This window comes from Hakea prostrata, chromosome 5 (genome assembly GCF_041222555.1).
Source record: "Hakea prostrata isolate BN-2017 chromosome 5, UWA_Hpros_2, whole genome shotgun sequence".
Classification (NCBI taxonomy): Eukaryota; Viridiplantae; Streptophyta; class Magnoliopsida; order Proteales; family Proteaceae; genus Hakea; species Hakea prostrata.
The window spans coordinates 51,157,154-51,176,184 of record NC_142604.1 but is presented as its reverse complement, the minus strand read 5'-3'; the positions used below and the strand labels follow the sequence as shown (position 1 = coordinate 51,176,184).

The window sequence follows — 19,031 nt, the reverse complement described above, 5'->3', positions numbered from 1 at the left end:
GATAAGGAGAAGCATATTAGTGCTTAATAATGCTTCTGATTTAGAACCCAACAAAACAATTCAACATGTTTTATGGTTTAGGGTTGTCAATGGGCCGGGTTTGTTCGGACTAGTCAAACCCAATCTTACCCTAGGGACATAGACTCCCAAATCCAAAGCCTACCTAACCCTGTAAGGGTTTGAGAACTCCAAACCCAAACCCTGTCCTTTCAGGGTTATTCTAAGCTTGAGTCGCTAGATTTACCCTGATAAGGTCATGTTATCCCTGTTACCCCATTTTTAACTCTGTGGAACTCTAAACCTCTTAGTTATGAAGTGTTAGCGTTTGCCAACTGAGCATTGAGTTAGTTAATTGAATACTTGGTTCAATAATTATTCAAACTCAATTTATATATACTTCTAATTTGATTAAATTATGAAAGTTTTGGGAAGGCTAAGTCGATTGGTGCAAGGGCTAGACCCAAACCCTACTCGACCTGCAAGGGCTAGTTATTTAGTAATCTAAACCAGCTTCAGGTCAAAAAAGTTGTGCTGGATTTGAGTTGGTCTCGGGACGGGTTAGGATCAATTTGAGTGGACGGGGTTTTATAGATACCCGTTCTATGGATGATGAAAATTTTTTGTTAAGTGGTTTCAAAAGTTTAAGTGGGCTTGATTGGTGCAAGGGCTAGACCCAAACCCTACTCTACCCCGCAGGAGCTGGTTTTTTGTAATCCAAATCCACCCTTCAGGTCAAAAAAGTTGGGTCGGAGTCAAGTTGGGTTCGAGACAGGTTAGGGTCAATTTGGGGTTTTATAGATACCCGTTCTATGGATGATAAAAAAATTCTGTTGAAGTTGTTTCACAAGTTTGAGTGGGCTGCCAATGGAGGGTTAGTGGAGTGGTTGTGAACTTCACCTCTCAGTGGAGAAGTTGTTGATTCAACCCTTGCCGGCCGTAATATCCCCATCCCCAATTTCCCGATATATAAAGCGCTTTTGTTACGAAAAAAAAAGAAAGAAAGTTTGACTGGGCTTGATTAGGGTTGGGCTAATTCGGCCCGTGGGTTTCATCGAATATCTTAAGCCGCTATAATTTGGTAAGCGGCCCACGGACCATGATCCAAGCCCATTATGGAAAACATAAGAAGTAGAACGTCGCCACGTCGGCCGCAATACATTGACAGCTCGACCGTGGGGTCATAAGGGTATTTAAGTCAATTCGTAGAGAGTCGAAAAACCAGTAGCACCCGTTGCCACCGTATTCTAATTGTTTAAAATCATTTCGGATACGATAGCGTCATTCCGCAAATGACGCGTGTCGCCTTCGTTCACATCGTCGGAGACGTCGACGCGGAGAAAAAGGATAACAACGTGTGAAGAAAGCAGTTACAGTTTCTTTCTCACGCGCTTCGCCGGAACCATCCACGTTTTGCTCTCGCTTTTTCTCCATTTCAAAGTTTCAACTGTCAAATCAAATGACAACAGAAATACAGGTTTGAAATAATTTCTTGCAACCAGATTCAATATTTCCTTCGAATCCTTTGCGTGGTACTTCGTTGGGAAGAAATCTATCTAAATCACAAAGAACAACAGAGAGAGAAAGAGAAGTGATAGATCAGTAAACAATCGGAGTTTTGACCAGAAAGTTTAATCTTAGATGGATCACCAACAACAGCAAGGTAATCAAACCGAAACGAAGAAGATTGAGGGCGAGAATCCCTCAAGTTACGCTCCTTACCCTAAACTCAATCCAGAAGACGTTGCTCCTCCTCCTCCTCCGTCTTCTGGAGTCGCTGCTACTAATCAGGAGAATTGGGGTACTTTTGTGATGGGAACTCAGCAGCAAGCCGATTCTTCCACGCCGGATAAGCCGCTAAAAAAACAAGTGAGTTGGAGTTCCGATTTGGAGAAGGACGGTCCTTATGCCTCTGTTGAAAACCGTGCCACTTCTATGCCTGCTGAATCCAATCCTTACATTTCTTCTTCGCCTGCACCGTCGTCATCAACATCCATCAAGGGTAAGCAACCCTCAATTACGGCGTTCTTTTTTTTCTTTTCTGAATCTAATGGAATTGTTGAAGATTGTTTCATGTTTTATATAAATATGTTCATTTCTTATCAGAGAAGATGGATTCGGTTCGCGATGTTCTTGGGAGATGGGGAAAGAAAGTGGGAGAAGCCACCAAGGGGGCGGAGGATCTGACTAGAAACATGTGGCAACACTGTACGTTTCTTTATACCTATCTTTCTATTGTTTCTTTGTTAGTCTCGAAATTGATCTAAACTTTTAGTAGATTAGATTATGCTCAAATTCACAATACTAGTGCATTTGATTTGACTTAATGTCGTGCGGATGTATGGAGGAAGTTGTCTTTGGCTGTAATTAACTAAAACTAGTATGCTTACATAATTTATGGTTTTCAATGATCAGGCCTGGTTATGGCTGGAAAAGAAATGCTTTAGTGCCATTGTCAATGGAACATACCGAGTGAGTCTTCACCACTTGGAAGTCTGAGACTGCCAGAAGATACCTTTATCTTTAACTCAACAAGGCCTTTCTCAACTAATTAGGGCTGGACACACAGAGTCCTATTTGGCCATTCCACTCTTACAGGTGTAACCCCAGATCAGGGACCAATCTTCAGGATCCTTTTTTAGAGAACCAGCAGAAATTTAGGGTTTTGCCTTGCTGTTTGAGGCCAATTAATAGGTAATGTCTGTGGACAGCAGCTGAGCATGCTCCAATATACCCTGCAGCTTGGGGTACTTAGCTGAATTAGAGTCTGAAAATTTTGCAATTAAGTTTTCTGATGTGGACAGCAACTTTATATGCTCAAAAGCTTTGGGGCTAAGGGAATTTGACTTCAAACCTGGAACTAGGATTGGGGGTCTAGGGCCAAGCGGGGAATGGTTTTGGCAGGGAAGGTAGGGTTTTGGCCAGGCTGTATTAGGGTGGGAACTAGAAAACAATTCTCTTTTAACAGATTTTGAATTGCAGAATTATTCCACAAGCTAGGGGTTTACGGAATTTAGGGTGTTTGTAATTTCTAGGGTAGGGTTTAGGGTTAGGGTCGAGTTTAGGTAGAGGTCTTAGGGTTGCTGAATCCATAAGGGGGTTGGAATTGTGTGATTGGTTGAAGAGTTGTAAGGGTTTGAGTGTTTTAGGGCTTTGAGGTTTTGAAGGAAGAAGATGAATTGCAGATTTTTAGGAGACTAATGAAGGATAGGGGCTGTGATGAGGTTTGAAGGTTAATTGTAGGGGGAAGGAAAGGTGTAATCCTGAGGGGAGGGTAATAAGGAGGAAGGGTGGGGGGAATTAGGGTTTTAGGATTGGGGTTAGGTGCTGCTGCAGCCACAAGGAAGAAGGAATGGAGGGGATGCTTGCGCAAGGGATGGGGAAGGGAATTAGGGCAGTGTGGAGGGCTGGCAATGGACTTGATGGGGAAGGGGCTGTTGTAATCAATTGCAGGACTGGGGTGTCTTCAGTGGCTGCCGCAAGCTTGTGGCTGAGAGGGTGTGCTGGAAAGTTGCAGAAACTAAAAAATAACTCAGACTGGAAAGTTGCAGAAACTAAAAAATAACTCAGTCTTGCAGTTCGTCCTTGGAACCCATGACTGCAAATCCTTCCTTCAAGTCAGTTTTCATTCAATAAATCATCAAGTCTAGTCTGTGACAGCTGAATGGGGCTATATTTATAGCCTCTTACAAAGAAGGAATTTAAAATAGGGCTCAACAAAATGAAAGACTACTTAGGACTCAAGAAGGAATTCAATTTGGATTGGAACTTCTGATCACACTAAGACTTAACTAACACAACTAAAAGAGAAATTCTAATTAGAACTCCTAAACAAATAGAAACTTGTAAAATTAAAACTTCCTACTTTAAGAAGGAATCCAAATTGAAAATAGGATTCCAACTAGGACTCTTGAGAAGTCATAACTTGTTAACCAAGGATTCAAACTCAAAACAAAATGTAGATTTGGACTCCTAAAATTAAGATGAACCTAATAAGACCAAAAACAAGACTCATGGAGGTGGTAAAATGATCAAAATGCCCCTCACTAAGTGAAACCACCCTTTAGGGCCACAGGAAGGGGCTGATTTTGGGCCTTCTTTGTGCCTTGCCCTTTTTTTGTTTTGGGCTGGGGGGGGGGGCACTCTTGGTTACATCACTTACATTCATGTTTGCTGTGAGTTTGTGACTACAGTTGAACACCTATATTTGAGTGTTGTAGTGAAGCAAAGACTCAATCATAAATAAAGAGGTGATATAGAGGATCATGTTTCCCAAAGAATTAAAACAAGATGGATGGAGAGAAAAGGTGTGTCCAGGGTCTTGTGTGATGGACGTATTCCTTTAAGCTCAAAGGAAAATTTTATAGAACCGTCGTATGATCAACTATGATGAATGGTGCAAAATGTTGAGATGTTTAGAATCACAATATAGATGAACTTAATAAAGCAGAAATGAAGATGTTAAGATGGATGAGTGGCCAAACTAGTAAGCATAAGGAATGAATGGTCATATTACCACTGGTCTGTGAGTAGCTCTAGTAAATGATAAGCTACAAGAAAGTTGATTTAGGTGGCGCAACCACATTCGATGAAGGCCTTTAAACGCCCCTCTATGGAGAAGTGATTTAATTTTGATTGAAGGAACTAGACGAGCTAAGGCTAGACGTGATAACCTTAGGAGAAATGGTGAGAAAGGACATGTATGGCTTAGGCTGTGTATCTAGTATGACCTCAAATAGAGGTGATTGGAAGCAAAGGATCAATGTGCCAACCCCATTTAGGCACTGTGATTGTATTTTTAGTGTCCTTCCAATACCATGTACTAGCATTTCTTAAGGTTTCATGCATCTTCAGCACTTGTTTCATACTTTCATGTGGTCATGGTGGAGTGTGGATTGACTCAAAATCATAAACATGTGGCTTTTGCTGTAGGGGTGGTATTCTTTACTTTTATTGATAAGCTATACTAAAGTGTAGCATTGGCTGTCTTGAAGTTCAGCGTAAAATGAGCCTGCTCAAATCCCCTACCTTGGTTTTGTAGTTACTTAAAAGCTGAAATACGTTGTTTTCTATTTGTTTCCTAGCTTTTCAAAGAGTTTGTAAATCTTCTCTGTATAGTGTTTGATAATTTCTGGGTACTCTTCTTCTTCATTTTTATCTTTTCAAATTGTATCAGAGTTTCATTTGAGATCTTTCATTTTTTTTCTCCTTCTAATCAGTGAAAACAGCACCTAGTGTTGCTGATGCTGCCATGGGAAGGATTGCTCAGGGGACTAAAGTTTTAGCTGAAGGTGGTTATGAGAAGATCTTCAGACAGACCTTTGAGACTACTCCGGACGAGCAACTTCAAAAGTCTTATGCATGCTACTTATCCACATCAGCTGGTCCAGTCATGGGAATTTTGTATCTCTCAGATGCAAAACTTGCATTTTGCAGTGACAGTCCTCTTTCATACAAAAATGGAGACCAAACTGACTGGAGCTATTATAAGGTATTCTTGTTTGATGCACTGAGCTTTTATACCTTTGGGAATGCACTGAGCTGCTTACTTTTAAGAGTTCCTTATCATTTTCATTATGAGCTATGAGTTGATATGTCAGTTTTGCATAAAAACTGTATCATTTTGAAAATTTTCTCTTTTTTGATGTTATTTTTATTTAAGGTTTATCCTACATGGAGTGTCTTAAACATTCTATATTATAATACATGTAGGCATTTTGTAGTTTTTTCCCCCATTTAATAGACATTTTATCTTGTGACTCTCTTTGGGGATTGACCCAAGTGATTTTGAGAGAGAATAGGTAAATGAAACCACTTTCTAAGCAACTGATGGAATTCTAGGTGTTGATATCTTTTTGTAAGTAATTGTATTCTAAAATCATCAGACTGTAGCTTCACTGTCCAAATATACATTTTGAAAAATAAGATCTCTATGGCAAACCATTATTTGCGCTGTACTTAAGGATGCAGTGTAAGTTACATTTCGAAGCATCACATCTCTAGCTTGTCTTGTGCTAGTCTTATGTCTATTATGCACTGAATCAAGATCTTCTTTGTGTATAAGTTGATTTTTAATTTTTTTTAATGGACAGCATAACTGTAATTAAAATTATAGTTAACTAATCTCATTGGGACTGTTTCATGAAAACTCGAGAACTGGTGATAAATTTTTGTACTTCTTTGGCATCATGATGGTTACAGATCACACATACATCGTTAATGATGAAATAATGGCCTGAAATTCACATCTTTATTTGTAAGACGAATATTCTACTCAAGGTTGTGCTACTTTACACCAAAAGATAATAGTGCTTTCTCCCCCATGAATATTCTATTTAGTGTGTTCTAAATAGGATAGTTTATTGAGCTGCTTCTGATATCAAACCAAAAAATAGAATTTGATGATTATTTTTTTGATGGATAAAGGATTCATTACCGAACAAAAGAAAGAGGGAAGGAAAAGAATACATGACGAACATAAGGGCTGTTCCCAGACAAAGCAAAAAAAGCTGTTGAGAGCTGACAAATGGCTCCAGACCTAGCAGACAAAGAACCTGTCTAAACATAGCAAAACCTAGTTTTCTATCTATTGTTCTTTCTTGGAGACTTGAATCCACGATGAAGTCTCCCTTCACTTGGTAACGCGTCTTATAGATACGGTTGTTTCTCTTACAACTATCACAATCACCGTCAGCATCTGAGGCAAATGAAGGGGATGAGGTTTCAGCCGCATGAGTGTGGTAGACAACAATCTCACACAAAGAAGGGCCAGATATAAGGGACAGGCTGCCCGCTAACCGGAGGGGAAGGGTAGTAGGAGGAGAGGAGTCCTACCAAGCTTTTTGAGAAAGCTAGTTATCCCAATCTTGGGTTGAGGGACCAGAGGGGCAGGGGGAAGGGAGGAGGGGGAAGGTAGGGGGGAGAGAGAGGGGGTCTTGTAAGAAGGGATGCGGCTGGGTTGGGGGTGAGGGGTTAGGAAGGGAGAAGGTTTTGGCTGAGGGGGTGGGAGGGCTGATAGGGTGGGAGGGAAGGGGAACGGTTGGGCCAAGTGGGTTCTGGGCCGAAAGAGAGGAGATGCTGAGGGAATGGGAAGTTGGAGGGTTGGTTGGCTCAAATGAGTACGTTGAGAGGGAAGGAGGATTAGAGAAAAAGGGGGGAAAGATGAGGGTAGGGCCTAGATGGGGTGAGGGATCATTTGGGGAATGGGCCAAAGGGCAGGTGGGTTGGGAGGAAGGAGAGGAAGGAGAGGAAAGAGGGGTGGGCTGAGAGACAAGGCGGGTTTGGGCTCACTCGTGAGCCCATAGGGGAGAGAGGTAGGATGAGAGGGAGGGGAGGGACGTAAGCAGGAGGTAAAAGCCAAGCTTTCACGAAGAGGGGGTGGATTAGTTGTTGGTGAATGCAATTTAGATTGAGAAAGCGAGGAGCATTGGAAGGGGAAATAAGAGGTTTAGGTGAAGGGATAGCAAATAAAGGGCACTTGATAGGCTTAGGGTCTGTAGTGGGCAAAGCAACAATAGTAGGGACGGGGGAATCATAACAAAGGTACCATTTATGAGGGCAAGAGCATCAACGAAGTGTTAGGATTTGCCATAACAATAAAATCGACAATGATGTAGTCATGAGTAGGGGAGTTTGATGGGTTTCCATCATCTACTAGGAGGGCAAAGCGATTTTGAGCACTGTTTTACCCATCTAGTTTGATGGGGAATAGCTAACAGTCTAGAAGAAACATTAAAATAGATGGCATTCCAAATCCTATAAATAGAACGAGATTTGGAAGTCCATCTCCTAAGATTGCTCTCCCACCATAGGTGATGGATCAAGGCACAATATACTAGCTTACCAATCCGATCGTAAATGGAAGAACCTGAAAAGTTTCTCAAAATCCAAGACCAATCTCGAAAGAACCCATAGGATCACCTCGAACGGGGCCAAATGTAAGCCAAGGCTTTCCCTAGATAGATTTGGAGAAGGGGCACCAAAAGAAGAGGTGCTCAAGGTTCTCTAAACTGTTCCAACAAAGGGTGCAATTGGGGTTAGTAGGGATGTGGTAGCCAATAAGGAAGGATTTGGTGGGTAGGGCGAGGTTAAGGGCTCTCCAAAGGTAAGGGAGTGGTGGGGAATGAAGCCCTTAAACCAAACCAATGGGGGCCAGGGGGGCTTTGGGTTATGGGATTTGATGAGGTTCCAGGCAAATGAGGTGGAGAAGGTTTTGGAGGGGGAAGGGAGCCAAACAATGATGTCTCTAGAGGAGTTAGAGGGGGGGGGGGGGAGGGATTCCCAAACTTGTGTGAGAAAGGGGAAGGGGGTAGGGATCTAGGACCCATTTGAAATGAAGTTAGACAAGGGGGTGGATTTGGGGATATGGGAGCTATAGACAGTACGGGGGCCAGAGAAGTTAAAAAGAATACCCATCAGATGCCACGGATCAAGCCAGTAAGAGGTGGTGGAACCAGAGGAAATGGAAGTAGAGATAGCGGAGATGGCGCAGGGGCGCAACAAGAGAATTTTCCTCCAAACCCAAGAAGGGTTGAAGGGCATAAGGACAGTCCAAAGGGAATCAGACCGAATGTGGAAATAATAGACCCACCTAACCCAAATAGAATCATGCTTTGCAACAATTTTCCAAATAAGTTTGAGGAGTCAAGCTATATTAACATCAGAGATCCGGCGGATTCCTAGGCCACCTTCAGAGGTAGGGCGGCAGATGGAGGACCAACTGACCGGGTGGATGAAGCACGAGGCTTTTTGCCCTTTCCAAAGGAAGGCATAGAATAAAGACTCCATGGCTTGGATGGTAGATTTGGGAATCGAGAAGATCCCGCACCAATAGAGATAGAGGACTGAAGCACAGACCGGATGAGCACCACTATTATATAAGTGTGCTCTAAGTACCCATCTTTTATGCTGAATTTTCCTTTCATTATAATTTTTATATGCTTTCACTATGGTTTCAAGGTCAGTTCTTCTGATGAATGGTCTATTTGTAAGAAATATTTTCATTGATTCTAGTCCCTTTATAAGAGCCTCTACTTCATATTCGACTGATGTTTAGATTTTGATAGAGAATTTGCCTGAATTATATCTACATATTTGTTCGGTAGTTTTGGGGTGATACTTAGATGGTTTTATTTTAAGAACAACTCCTCATCCTTCTTCACATCCATCAGTTTCTAAAATTCGATAATCTTTGTCAGGGGGTACACCTTAATGGTGGTATATTTTAAATAATTCTTTTATTTTTTATGTTAATTTAATATCTTGATTGTTCCATCTATGTTCTTCATTAGGAGAATTCTTTTAGTATAATGGTCCTAGTATTTGAGAGAGAGTGAAATCACGTAGAAGTTGGATGTAACGATATTCTTGTTGGTATGCAATATTAGTTTGTAAACTTTTTTTAGTAGTAGTGTATTATGAGCCCTTACAAAATAGTGGTGACTGTATTTCCTTTGTTTGTTGAGATTGCTACTGATGAGAAAGCCACAACCAGTTTCTCTTGTACCATATCCAACAACATTGTCCCTTCCATTGTTGCGTACTCCCCCCATAATGTTGGTATTATCGGGTCGGATCTTTTGTTGCATACTCTCCCATATTCAACTTATGACAACTTAAAAGGGGAAATTCTATCCTGATTAGGGCTTAAAGGGGGTAAGTTTTATTCTGATTATGAACTTCCTCTCACTCCTTCACTAGTGCAAGCTACTGCCAGTTTGAGATGATATCCTCTCTCACATCATCCCCACATTTGAAATGGAAGAATCCATGGTCTAACATGAGAGTCTCCAAGTTTTCAACAAGCTTCCATTGCTTGGCCAGTGAAGCCTTAATGATATGGAAGGGAGGGCGGGATCCTAGGAAGTTTCCCCACAAGGCTACCACTCCATTGAAGCTTCTTCGTCCAGGATGCCATCTGTGTTGAAAGCAGTGACTTGGCCATTAACAATGGTGCTGGGTATTAGACGCAAGGAAGACCCATTTTTGGGAAGCCAAGGAGTAGAGGTTGGGGTGTGTGTCTGCTAGGGAGAGCGGAGCAGGGATGGAGTTTTCAGGGGGCAGAGGAGGTGCGGGGAGTGGGGAGGGGGAGGGTCCATCTCTCAAATGCGATTTCAAGATTATACTCATCTCTTCAGTGTCTCTAGAGAGGAAAGACATTGATTCACCCTCACGATCCTCTTCAAGTGAATCAGCAGTAAAATAGGTTTGTAAAACCCTACCATTATGGAATTAAGGCTGGAAAGAAGGTTCTAAGGTTGCGAACGGGGAAGGGTTAGGTTCGGCTATGCTTTAGAGGCTAGGTTAAAAATTCTAAGTCTGAAACCTTGCTGTAATTTTAATTTCAGAATTGAGTTGTTGAATCTAGGTTTGAAAATTAGGGTCTATAGGGTTTAAGCTAGGGTTAGGGTTGAGGTCGAGTGTCTCTCAGGGTTGAGGGACGTTGATCCTAGAAGGGCTTAGGTTTGAATGAATAGTTAAGGAGATTTAGAGTTTCTAAGGTAAAAGATGATTGCAGAATTTTCTAGGGCTTAGAGGGGTAGGGAGGGAGGGACTGTACTTAGGGTCCAAGGTAGGGTATAGGGAGGGCTGTCTAACTCCTAAAGGGTTAAGGTTGGCAAGGGAAACCTAGGGTTTCAGATTAGGTATTTTCTGTTTTGAGTCTTTTTACAATACTGGAATTTCCAGAAATTGCTGCAAGGATGGAGGCAGAAGAAGAAGAAAAGGGGAAAAAAAAAAAGAGGGGGGGGGGGGGGCACTGGGAATTGATACCCTAGGGTTGGGGAAGGGATGAGGTTAAAGGATTAGGGAGGGGGAAGTAGATGCTGCCGTAGGATAAGGGGGAAGCGGGAGGAAAGCTAAGTGGTTGGGGGAGGGGCCCTGTAATGCTGAAACTAGGGTTTGGGATGGGTAGGGGAGGGTTGCGAATGAGAAGAAGAAGAGGGAAGGGGTTAGGGGCCTTGGGGCGGGCTTCGGTACTTATTGGAGATGCAAGGGCTTCTTAAAAAATTCTACCGAATTTCTTCTCTCTAAGGTGCCACAAGTTCCCTTTTAGGGAACCCACAACTTCAACCATTGCCCCTTCAAATCTTAGCTTAATTTTATTAACCATAATTTGATTTTTCTTACAAGTAATGGGCTATAAATATAGCCTCTAAGAAGGAGTTCACTCTAGGACTCAAAACTCAAGGATCGGAATCTCGATTTTGAGGCTGGTTTCGACCAAGCTAGAAACTGACTGGTTTCGACCAAAATTTCGGTTGAAACTTGAAACATTTCAACCCAAGTTTCAAGAGCAGGTTTCAACCCTTATATGATATGTTTTTCATATGATTTCTTGCTTCCTACCTATTTTAAGCATAATGAACACATTGGAACTGGTATTTTGCTAAAAAAAACCTTTGAAAGTTTATCTTTCAAGTATATTGATACATCAGATGTTCCGAGAAATACAAACTTTGTAGAATTGAAGAAATTGTTTTGCATATTTGAATTGTTTGATAAGAAATTTACATAGACAACAAAATACATTAACCAAAAACGAAGTCCCAGGCTTCAGTTCCAAGTTGAGTGCCTGGTTGGAATTGGTGGATCCATCCCTTGTCTATGATAGTACTCTGAATGGTGAATATTGGATGAAAGCTTCCCATGACATGTTATGCTTAAAGTTGTCTAGGAACTGATTCACTGTGTTTCTATAGGTGGGGTTTCAACATAATGTAGATATCTCATCCTAGGAAATGTGTCAAAAGGGGATAAAAAACCATATGACACTCACTCAAGCCATCAACAAAGCAAAAATCATGACCGTTTAAGCCATCAATGAAGCAAAAATGAAAAAAATGGGAAGTTTGGAATAAACCTTGTAAGAATCTTCCAAAATCCCCCCCAAAAAGGAGCCAATGGTGTGATTGAAGGCAAAGGAGTTACTGATTTCGGGTGAAAAAGAGGTTGAAAAATGGTTTGGGGGTTGAAACTCAAAGGGTGAAGTCTGGCGGTAGTTGTCGAAACTTGCAAAATCTTGTAGGTTTCGAGATTTCGACCCATCTCAGTTGAAATTTCGATCGTTTCAGTCGAAACCTGATACTTTTTTCAATTCTGCCCAGGTTTCTTCGCCTTTTTTTTTTTTTTTTTTTTTTTTTTTTTTAAATTTATTTAAATTTTAAAAATGGAAATTTTGGTGGTTTGTACCAATTTATACCACGTTCAAACTTGGAAAGGGAATCAAACTAAACCTCCTACTTGGACTAAGAAACTACTCATACAAGGACTCTTTCATATCTCAGTCTAGAAGGATCCAAATTGAAAACTAAGAATATATATGGAATGCTTGCAAGAAGTAGTCTACAACTAGGGGACTTCCTTACAACTTGGGTATCCCAACCTTACGATGATTCTTCATTAACATAACAAATAATGACTCAAAAGTTCAAAAATAAAACTAGATCTAGGATCCTAGTAACATATGGGATGCAACTAAAGGAATCATTTTCTAATTAGAACTCCTAATTTGAGTGGGACTCTTTCATAACTTAAGAACCAAGGACTCAAATTCAAAATTATAAGTAAATCTAAACTCCTAACATAACTCTGAATTAAACTGATTGGGTTTGACTAGGGGACCCAAAATGGCCAAGATACCCTTATCCTGGCCGAAATTATTTGGGTTGCTGGCAGGGCCGTAGGGTATTGGTAACCACCCTGGGCCACCTTTGGGTGGTCTTGGATCTGGTTCACATCATCAGTAGTTGAACTTGAATTAATGGAACGCTAGGTCCATCCTTGTATGATGCTGGCATTTGGCTTAGTTGTTCTTTTTGGCTTGGGCTGACACGTCTTAAATTGACAAATTAATAGGAAGTGGCTCTCAAAATTAATGGGTAATGGCTTGGGCCACCTAGTATCCACCATAAAAAGTAGATTCAATCCTTTGACCTTTTTTTTTTTTTTTTGGGGGGGGGGGGGTAGATGAATAAAAAATTCATTACCAAAGGAAAGAAGGGAAGGGGAAATACAAAGAGAAACCAAATTACTCAAGATGCAGCACCAAGCCATAGAACAAACCTAAGAGGACGCACAAAGAGAAAGAAGATACAAAGCATCAGGCAATAAATGGACCAAGATACAAGGCCAAGAAACAAGCTCAACAAAAACAAACCTGGACACTTCTCTATTTTTCTTCTTGACTTGGCCAGGATCAGACGTGGCATAGCATCAAATTGGAGTTACCCTAATATCAGCATTCTTAGAAGAGGTTGCAGCATGTTCAAAATCTTCAACTTCATCGTGAGTAGGGTCTTCAACAGAGTAGACTTCAGAAGCTTCGCATCATCAACAGTAACAGCCGAAGTAGGGAAATCAAGGATAGCACCACAGGGGAAACAGGGGCAGAGGAGGAGGGCTCGGGGGCAGCTCTCAGCATGGCAGAAAGAAGCAGGAAGAAAGGAAGGCAGAGGAAGTGAAGCCAGGAGGAGAGAGAGAGAAGGAAAATAGAGATAGAACGAGAGGGAAGAGAGAGATGGAGCCTGAGAGAATAGTTTGTTTGCCCATGGGAGAGGGGAAATGAAAGAGAGGCAGAGAGAAGAAAGGGAAGAGAGAGGGAATTGGGGTATATAAATTGAAGTTTTGAATTACAGGGCCATGCTGGGATACAGAGATAGTTGGAGTGCAAAGTGGATTTAAATGGTATTGCAAACTAAAAATATTTTAAGGGTAAAAAGAACTCGTATCAGAGCAGGGCAGTGATATTTTAGTTAGGGGTTGAAAACTGAAGTATTGCCTTGGCCATAGTATGTGAGGAATCTATTGGCAACTTTAATTACTAGATTTAGTATTGAGCTTGAGTTAGTTGCACGATTGCTCTTGTATTAACTAGGATACTAAATCTGCTTGTAACCAACTTTTGGTTGCAAGCTTCAATAGTTTTAAGTTGTAACCTTTATCTATTTGCCAATCCCACACCAGTTATCTACTTTATAGATAGTATTAGAAAAAGTTAGTCTTTGTTATTGCAGATGGATGCTTGGGACAGCACCAGTCAATCCCTTTGTGTGTGTCTTTCTATTCTTGCTTCTTTAAAGAAAACTGAGAAATGAATCAAGAAGTTTTGCTGCTTAGTGCTTAGAGAAAGAGGAAGTTATCTGTTTTGTATATTTGTGGAAGAATTAGGAATCCTTGACTCTGTGAGACAAGCCCTGCATGTGAGATGCGGTTTTGTCCTTTGGGATGGAGATAGTATTCTTTTCCTTCATGATGTTCACAATTTATCTATTTGGGAGAAGAAATAGACATCACTATTTTTTTTTGGTGTGATAGCAAAAACCATCTATATAGGAAATTTAACAACAGAGGGTCTTTCAATGAATTGAAACTACATGGTCATGGCTTGCATGGTGAGAGATGAACCATCAGGCATAGCAAACCATTTTTTGGAGATAAATTGGCTGATCTAAATGGACGTGAAAGGTGGTAGGGGACTTGTGGACCCTCTTCCCAATATTCTGAGCAGAGATCGTGTTGGTCCAAAAGAAAGAGTGATGCAAGCCATCTTGCAATGTAAAATTAATTCCATCCCAGAATATCATCATAGATAGGGGAGAAATAAGGCTACTTGGTCTTGTAGGGTTTATTGGAGATCATTGGATTGGGACCTTCACATCATGGCCTTCGATTTGATTTCTTTACTAAAACCAATTGTTTAACCCTACTATTATGGGGTTTTCCCCCTCTGTCTTTTCTATTTTTTGGATTGAATTTACTAGTAGTTAGGACTCTAATAAGGTAATTGTACTCTCCCTCTAAAACATCTTTGTCCCCTCTTATATCTCACATCCATCTTACTCCTCTCTCAGAGGGAGGGTCCGGAGCATAGTTTGAAATTTCGACTACCAAGGTTGCATTTTGGCGGTTTTTTGGTCTAATTTTTTGTTTACAGCTTAATTTGAGGCTAATAAACACAATGACATTGTTATTTTTTACTAAAACCTCACACAAAGTGGTCTTTTTGATTTGCACATGCCCACTGTGGGGCAGACGAAACTGGACCATGTTTCATAAATTTAAACATAGATGATAAGAACCCACGAATCGAATGCAAAACTGATATTATTTAATTGATAGAATAACGAAGAACAATGATAAATTGGTTACAATGGTGCCAGTCCACCCCCACAACACATTGTTGCCCCTTAGCCTACTGCTACCCAAACACTCACATAAATAATCCTTTACTACTACTCACATCTTACCCTTATTTAAACCCCTAATCAACCCTAATCTCCCCAAATCTCTCTCATTCAGTAGTAAATATTCTGCAATATTCTACAATATTCTACAATATCTTGCCTGTCCCCAATCTCTCTTATTTAGTAGTAAATATTCTGGAATATTTTGCAAATCATTCTCTATTCAGCAACCTCCTTTTCAGGACAAGATCTGATTGCTTTCTCTATTTAGCAACTCCTTCTCAAGACCATATCTGATTGCCTTCCTTAGCTGCTGTTCGCCAAATCCAGCTTTCTTCTTGTGCTTGCGAGATACACACAAGATATGAGGGGCCTATCAATACTCCCCTCCAATAGTCTCACCTTGTCCTCGTCCTCAAGGTGAAAATCAGGACAGAATTTATTCGGCAATCGCACCCATGTCGCACCAGAATTTTGCCAGAATTCAAGCTGTGCCCCCCTCCTATGTTTCTTCTCTTCTCTCTTTTTAGTGGAGAACTCAAATAAAACTTCCATGCAATTGTTTTGATTATTGACGCAAGCTTGAACAGGTCTGAAATTAATCACGGCTTCATCCGCAATTTTTGCCTTCGTTGATCTGCTTCCTCTTCCCTGTGATTGCATAGCATGGTTGTCTTCACTAACGCTGATCGCTATTTTAGGATTGTGCGAACTCAAAATTTGTTTTGATTCTCTGCTATAACCAAAATCTATTTTAATGGCTTCTTGGAAACTCACCCAAGTAAATTCCAACCAAGATCTATCATACACCCAATCCAGCACATCTCCTTCCAAATGTTGGAGACCCACACTCAACCTTCTCTCCTCCTCAATTTGGTGTTCCCAATAGAATAATAACACTTCAGGAAGCCATTCTTGCACATTGCATTCGCCGGAAAACATGGACAATTCGGTGTCCATCTATTCCCGCAGATCGTCACTGCTTTGATGCCAATTTGTTAAGAACCCACGAATCGAATGCAAAACTGATATTATTTAATTGATAGAATAACGAAGAACAATGATAAACTGGTTACAATGGTGCCAGTCACCTCCACAACACATTGCTGCCCCTCAGCCTACGGTTGCCCAAACACTTACATAAATAATCATTTACTACTACTCACATTTTACCCCTATTTATAGCCCCTAATCAACCCTAATCTCCCCAAATCTCTCTCATTCAGTAGTAAATATTCTGCAATATTCTACAATATTCTGCCTGTCTCCAATCACTCTTATTTTTTGTAGTAGTAAATATGCTGCAATATTCTGCAAATCATTCTCTATTCAGCAACCTCCTTTTCAGGACCAGATATGATTGCTTTCTCTATTCAGCAACCTCCTTTTCAAGACCATATCTGATTGCCTTTCCTAGCTGCTGTTCACCAAATCCAGCTTTCTTCTTGTGCTTGCAAGATTCACACGAGATATGAGGGGCCTATCAATAGATAAAAAAGAAAACATTGAAATCTCTCATTAAAATGCAAGAACAAGTATTGTGAATAGTCAAATCTCAATTAGAGTTTATAATTACATGCCCTTGAAATTACTGGAATGACAAAATTCAGTTGACTGACCCAATTTCATTTCGAACTGTGTTTCGTCTCAGTAGCTCAAGACTACCTAAATTTTTCCTTGGCCTTCGGAGTCCCCACTGTTCTCCAAGTCTTAAACATGCCTTGTGTAATGTATTGGATTGTTAACATGAACAACTGGAAATAGGGTTTGCTTCAATCAATTGATTGATTATTTGGTAGTGATGGATGCATCAGAAATCGTGTCTCTGTAGTCTGCTATTCTGACATTCTATTTTGAATCAAATTGGCCGCCTTAATCTGGAACCTTATAGTTTAGCCATTGCTTGATAATGCATGTCTCTCTCGATTTCTTTCCATTATCTACTGAAAGGCTGAACTGAACTATAAGATGATGCACGGTAGCGGCTGGCTCTCATTGCATTTGTCTCTTCGCCTTTTCTGAACGGATCATTTATTGTATACACAAGTGTTTCCTGCAAAGTCACTAACAAGGTTGTGCTTCTTTTGTTTAATAGGTTGTTATTCCACTGCATCAGCTTAAAGCTGTTAATCCGTCAGCAAGTAGAGTCAATGCAGCTGAGAAGTACATCCAAGTTATCTCTGTTGATAACCATGAATTTTGGTTCATGGGGTTTGTAAACTATGACAGTGCTGTCGCCAATCTAGAAGACGCGTTGCACGGCCGGAATTCACAATCTGTGCTATAGTAGCTGTGCACTCTCTTGGGATATTTTTCAGTTGCTGCGGGGATGTTGGGTTGACAGTGATATGTGGTGGGTGGAGGGAAAGTAAGATACTGCTGTTGTTTGCCCCATCTATTTTTAGTATTGTGTCTGATTGTTTATTGGACCTTAGCATCTGTAGTCTGTTATATGGTTTGGGGAATAGATAGGGTGTTTTTTTTTTTTTTTTTTATATATATTTTTTATGGTTATATTGATTTTCAGCGTACATTTAGTAATTGTTCAAATTACTGTTGTCACGGGGTATAGTGGCTAAGTAATTGGGTTTTCATCTCAAACCTAAACAATCTTGAGAGATGGTTTTATTGGCATGAAAAGAGCTATGCTGTCGGGTTACCCAAAAAAAATAAAAAAAAAAAAAAAGAGCAAATTACAAGTTATTCACAGTTAAAAATAGAAAATAGGTTATGAAATTATTCAAATGCCCTTACTTTTATTTATAGTATTTGTTTAAAATTTGAATTTTAAATTACATAAATGCCCTCGAGGTAGGGAAATTACAATAATACCTTCATTTGATTCACCAAGTGGCATTGATACCCTTATTATCATTTTAGTGATTCAAAATTTGAAGTTAAATTACGTAAATGCTCTCCTTTACTAAAATATCCCAAGTAACTGCCCTTTGCTACCAATACTCAAACCCTAGGTGGGCCCATGGCTCGCGCCACCACTGGAATCTGCCTAGCGCCGTGTTCTAGAAATGGGATATTTGTTGCAGAGCGATTTTTTCTGTTAGTCTTTGCTGCAAAGGAAGAAAATGGGTGTCAGATTCACAAAAGAGTCCTGGATTTACAGTTCTCATGTGTGGATTGGTCCAAAGAAAATTTCTTGCAAATTTGGAAGAAACAAAAATTCATACCTCTCCCCACTAGTTTTTGTTTGTATTGGCAATTCAGCGATAAATGTTATAAATAATATTTATTTATAAATGTCCATTACTTTCAAAGAGATCATAGCAAAAGATGTAACTTCTAAATGAAGATCTTAGCCATTTCGGCGTCCGATCTTGGCAATCTTCATTCCTATATTAACCAAAGATCTTAGCAATCCATCATTCCATATCAAGATCATATTATTGTGTGTGAAAATTATATATTGTATTTCTTTGTAGACAATGATATTTCCAAATCAAAGAAAATGCTAATTCCATTATAAATATGTCATGAAAACTCAATAAAATAGTTGAATTCATCTTGTCTTAATTTTCTTCTTTGTATTTAATATATCATCTCTATTTTATGACAATAAAGAATTTATTAAATTTTGAATCTTGAATATGTCAAATGAAAGCCCTTTTTCTTATTTGATGTGCTTATTTATATGAATTTCAACTTTCGTAAATGGCAAAATCCAAAACCCTAGAACAAGAATACATGAATTTTGTTTGTATTGCATGAAATCAAATGACCATTCATTGGAATACCAGAATTCGAAATACTATAGCAACTGAAACAACAGAAACCCCATTAACATTTTGATAACAGAAACCTCATTAAGAACCCCTACTTCAGAAATACTATTTCCCA

The 19,031-nt window shown here is 40.0% G+C and overlaps 1 protein-coding gene across 1 annotated transcript; it reads left to right on the top strand.

Moving 5' to 3' along the window:
• The first annotated feature begins 1,297 nt into the window (after positions 1-1,297).
• Positions 1,298-17,850, top strand: LOC149016432 (GEM-like protein 1). The gene is made up of 4 exons (XM_089154557.1): positions 1,298-1,999; positions 2,104-2,205; positions 5,217-5,488; positions 17,275-17,850. The coding sequence occupies exons 1-4, from the start codon at positions 1,639-1,641 to the stop codon at positions 17,464-17,466; spliced, it is 927 nt and encodes a 308-aa protein (XP_089010683.1). The 5' UTR covers positions 1,298-1,638; the 3' UTR covers positions 17,467-17,850.
• The last annotated feature ends 1,181 nt before the right edge of the window (positions 17,851-19,031 follow it).

Excerpts from the sequence above, each read along its gene's own strand:
- LOC149016432 (XM_089154557.1), top strand. The coding sequence starts at position 1,639 with ATGGATCACCAACAACAGCAAGGTAATCAAACCGAAACGAAGAAGATT. Across the intron at positions 2,000-2,103 it reads GTCATCAACATCCATCAAGG|AGAAGATGGATTCGGTTCGC; the intron begins GTAAGCAACCCT and ends ATTTCTTATCAG. Across the intron at positions 5,489-17,274 it reads CTGACTGGAGCTATTATAAG|GTTGTTATTCCACTGCATCA; the intron begins GTATTCTTGTTT and ends TTTGTTTAATAG.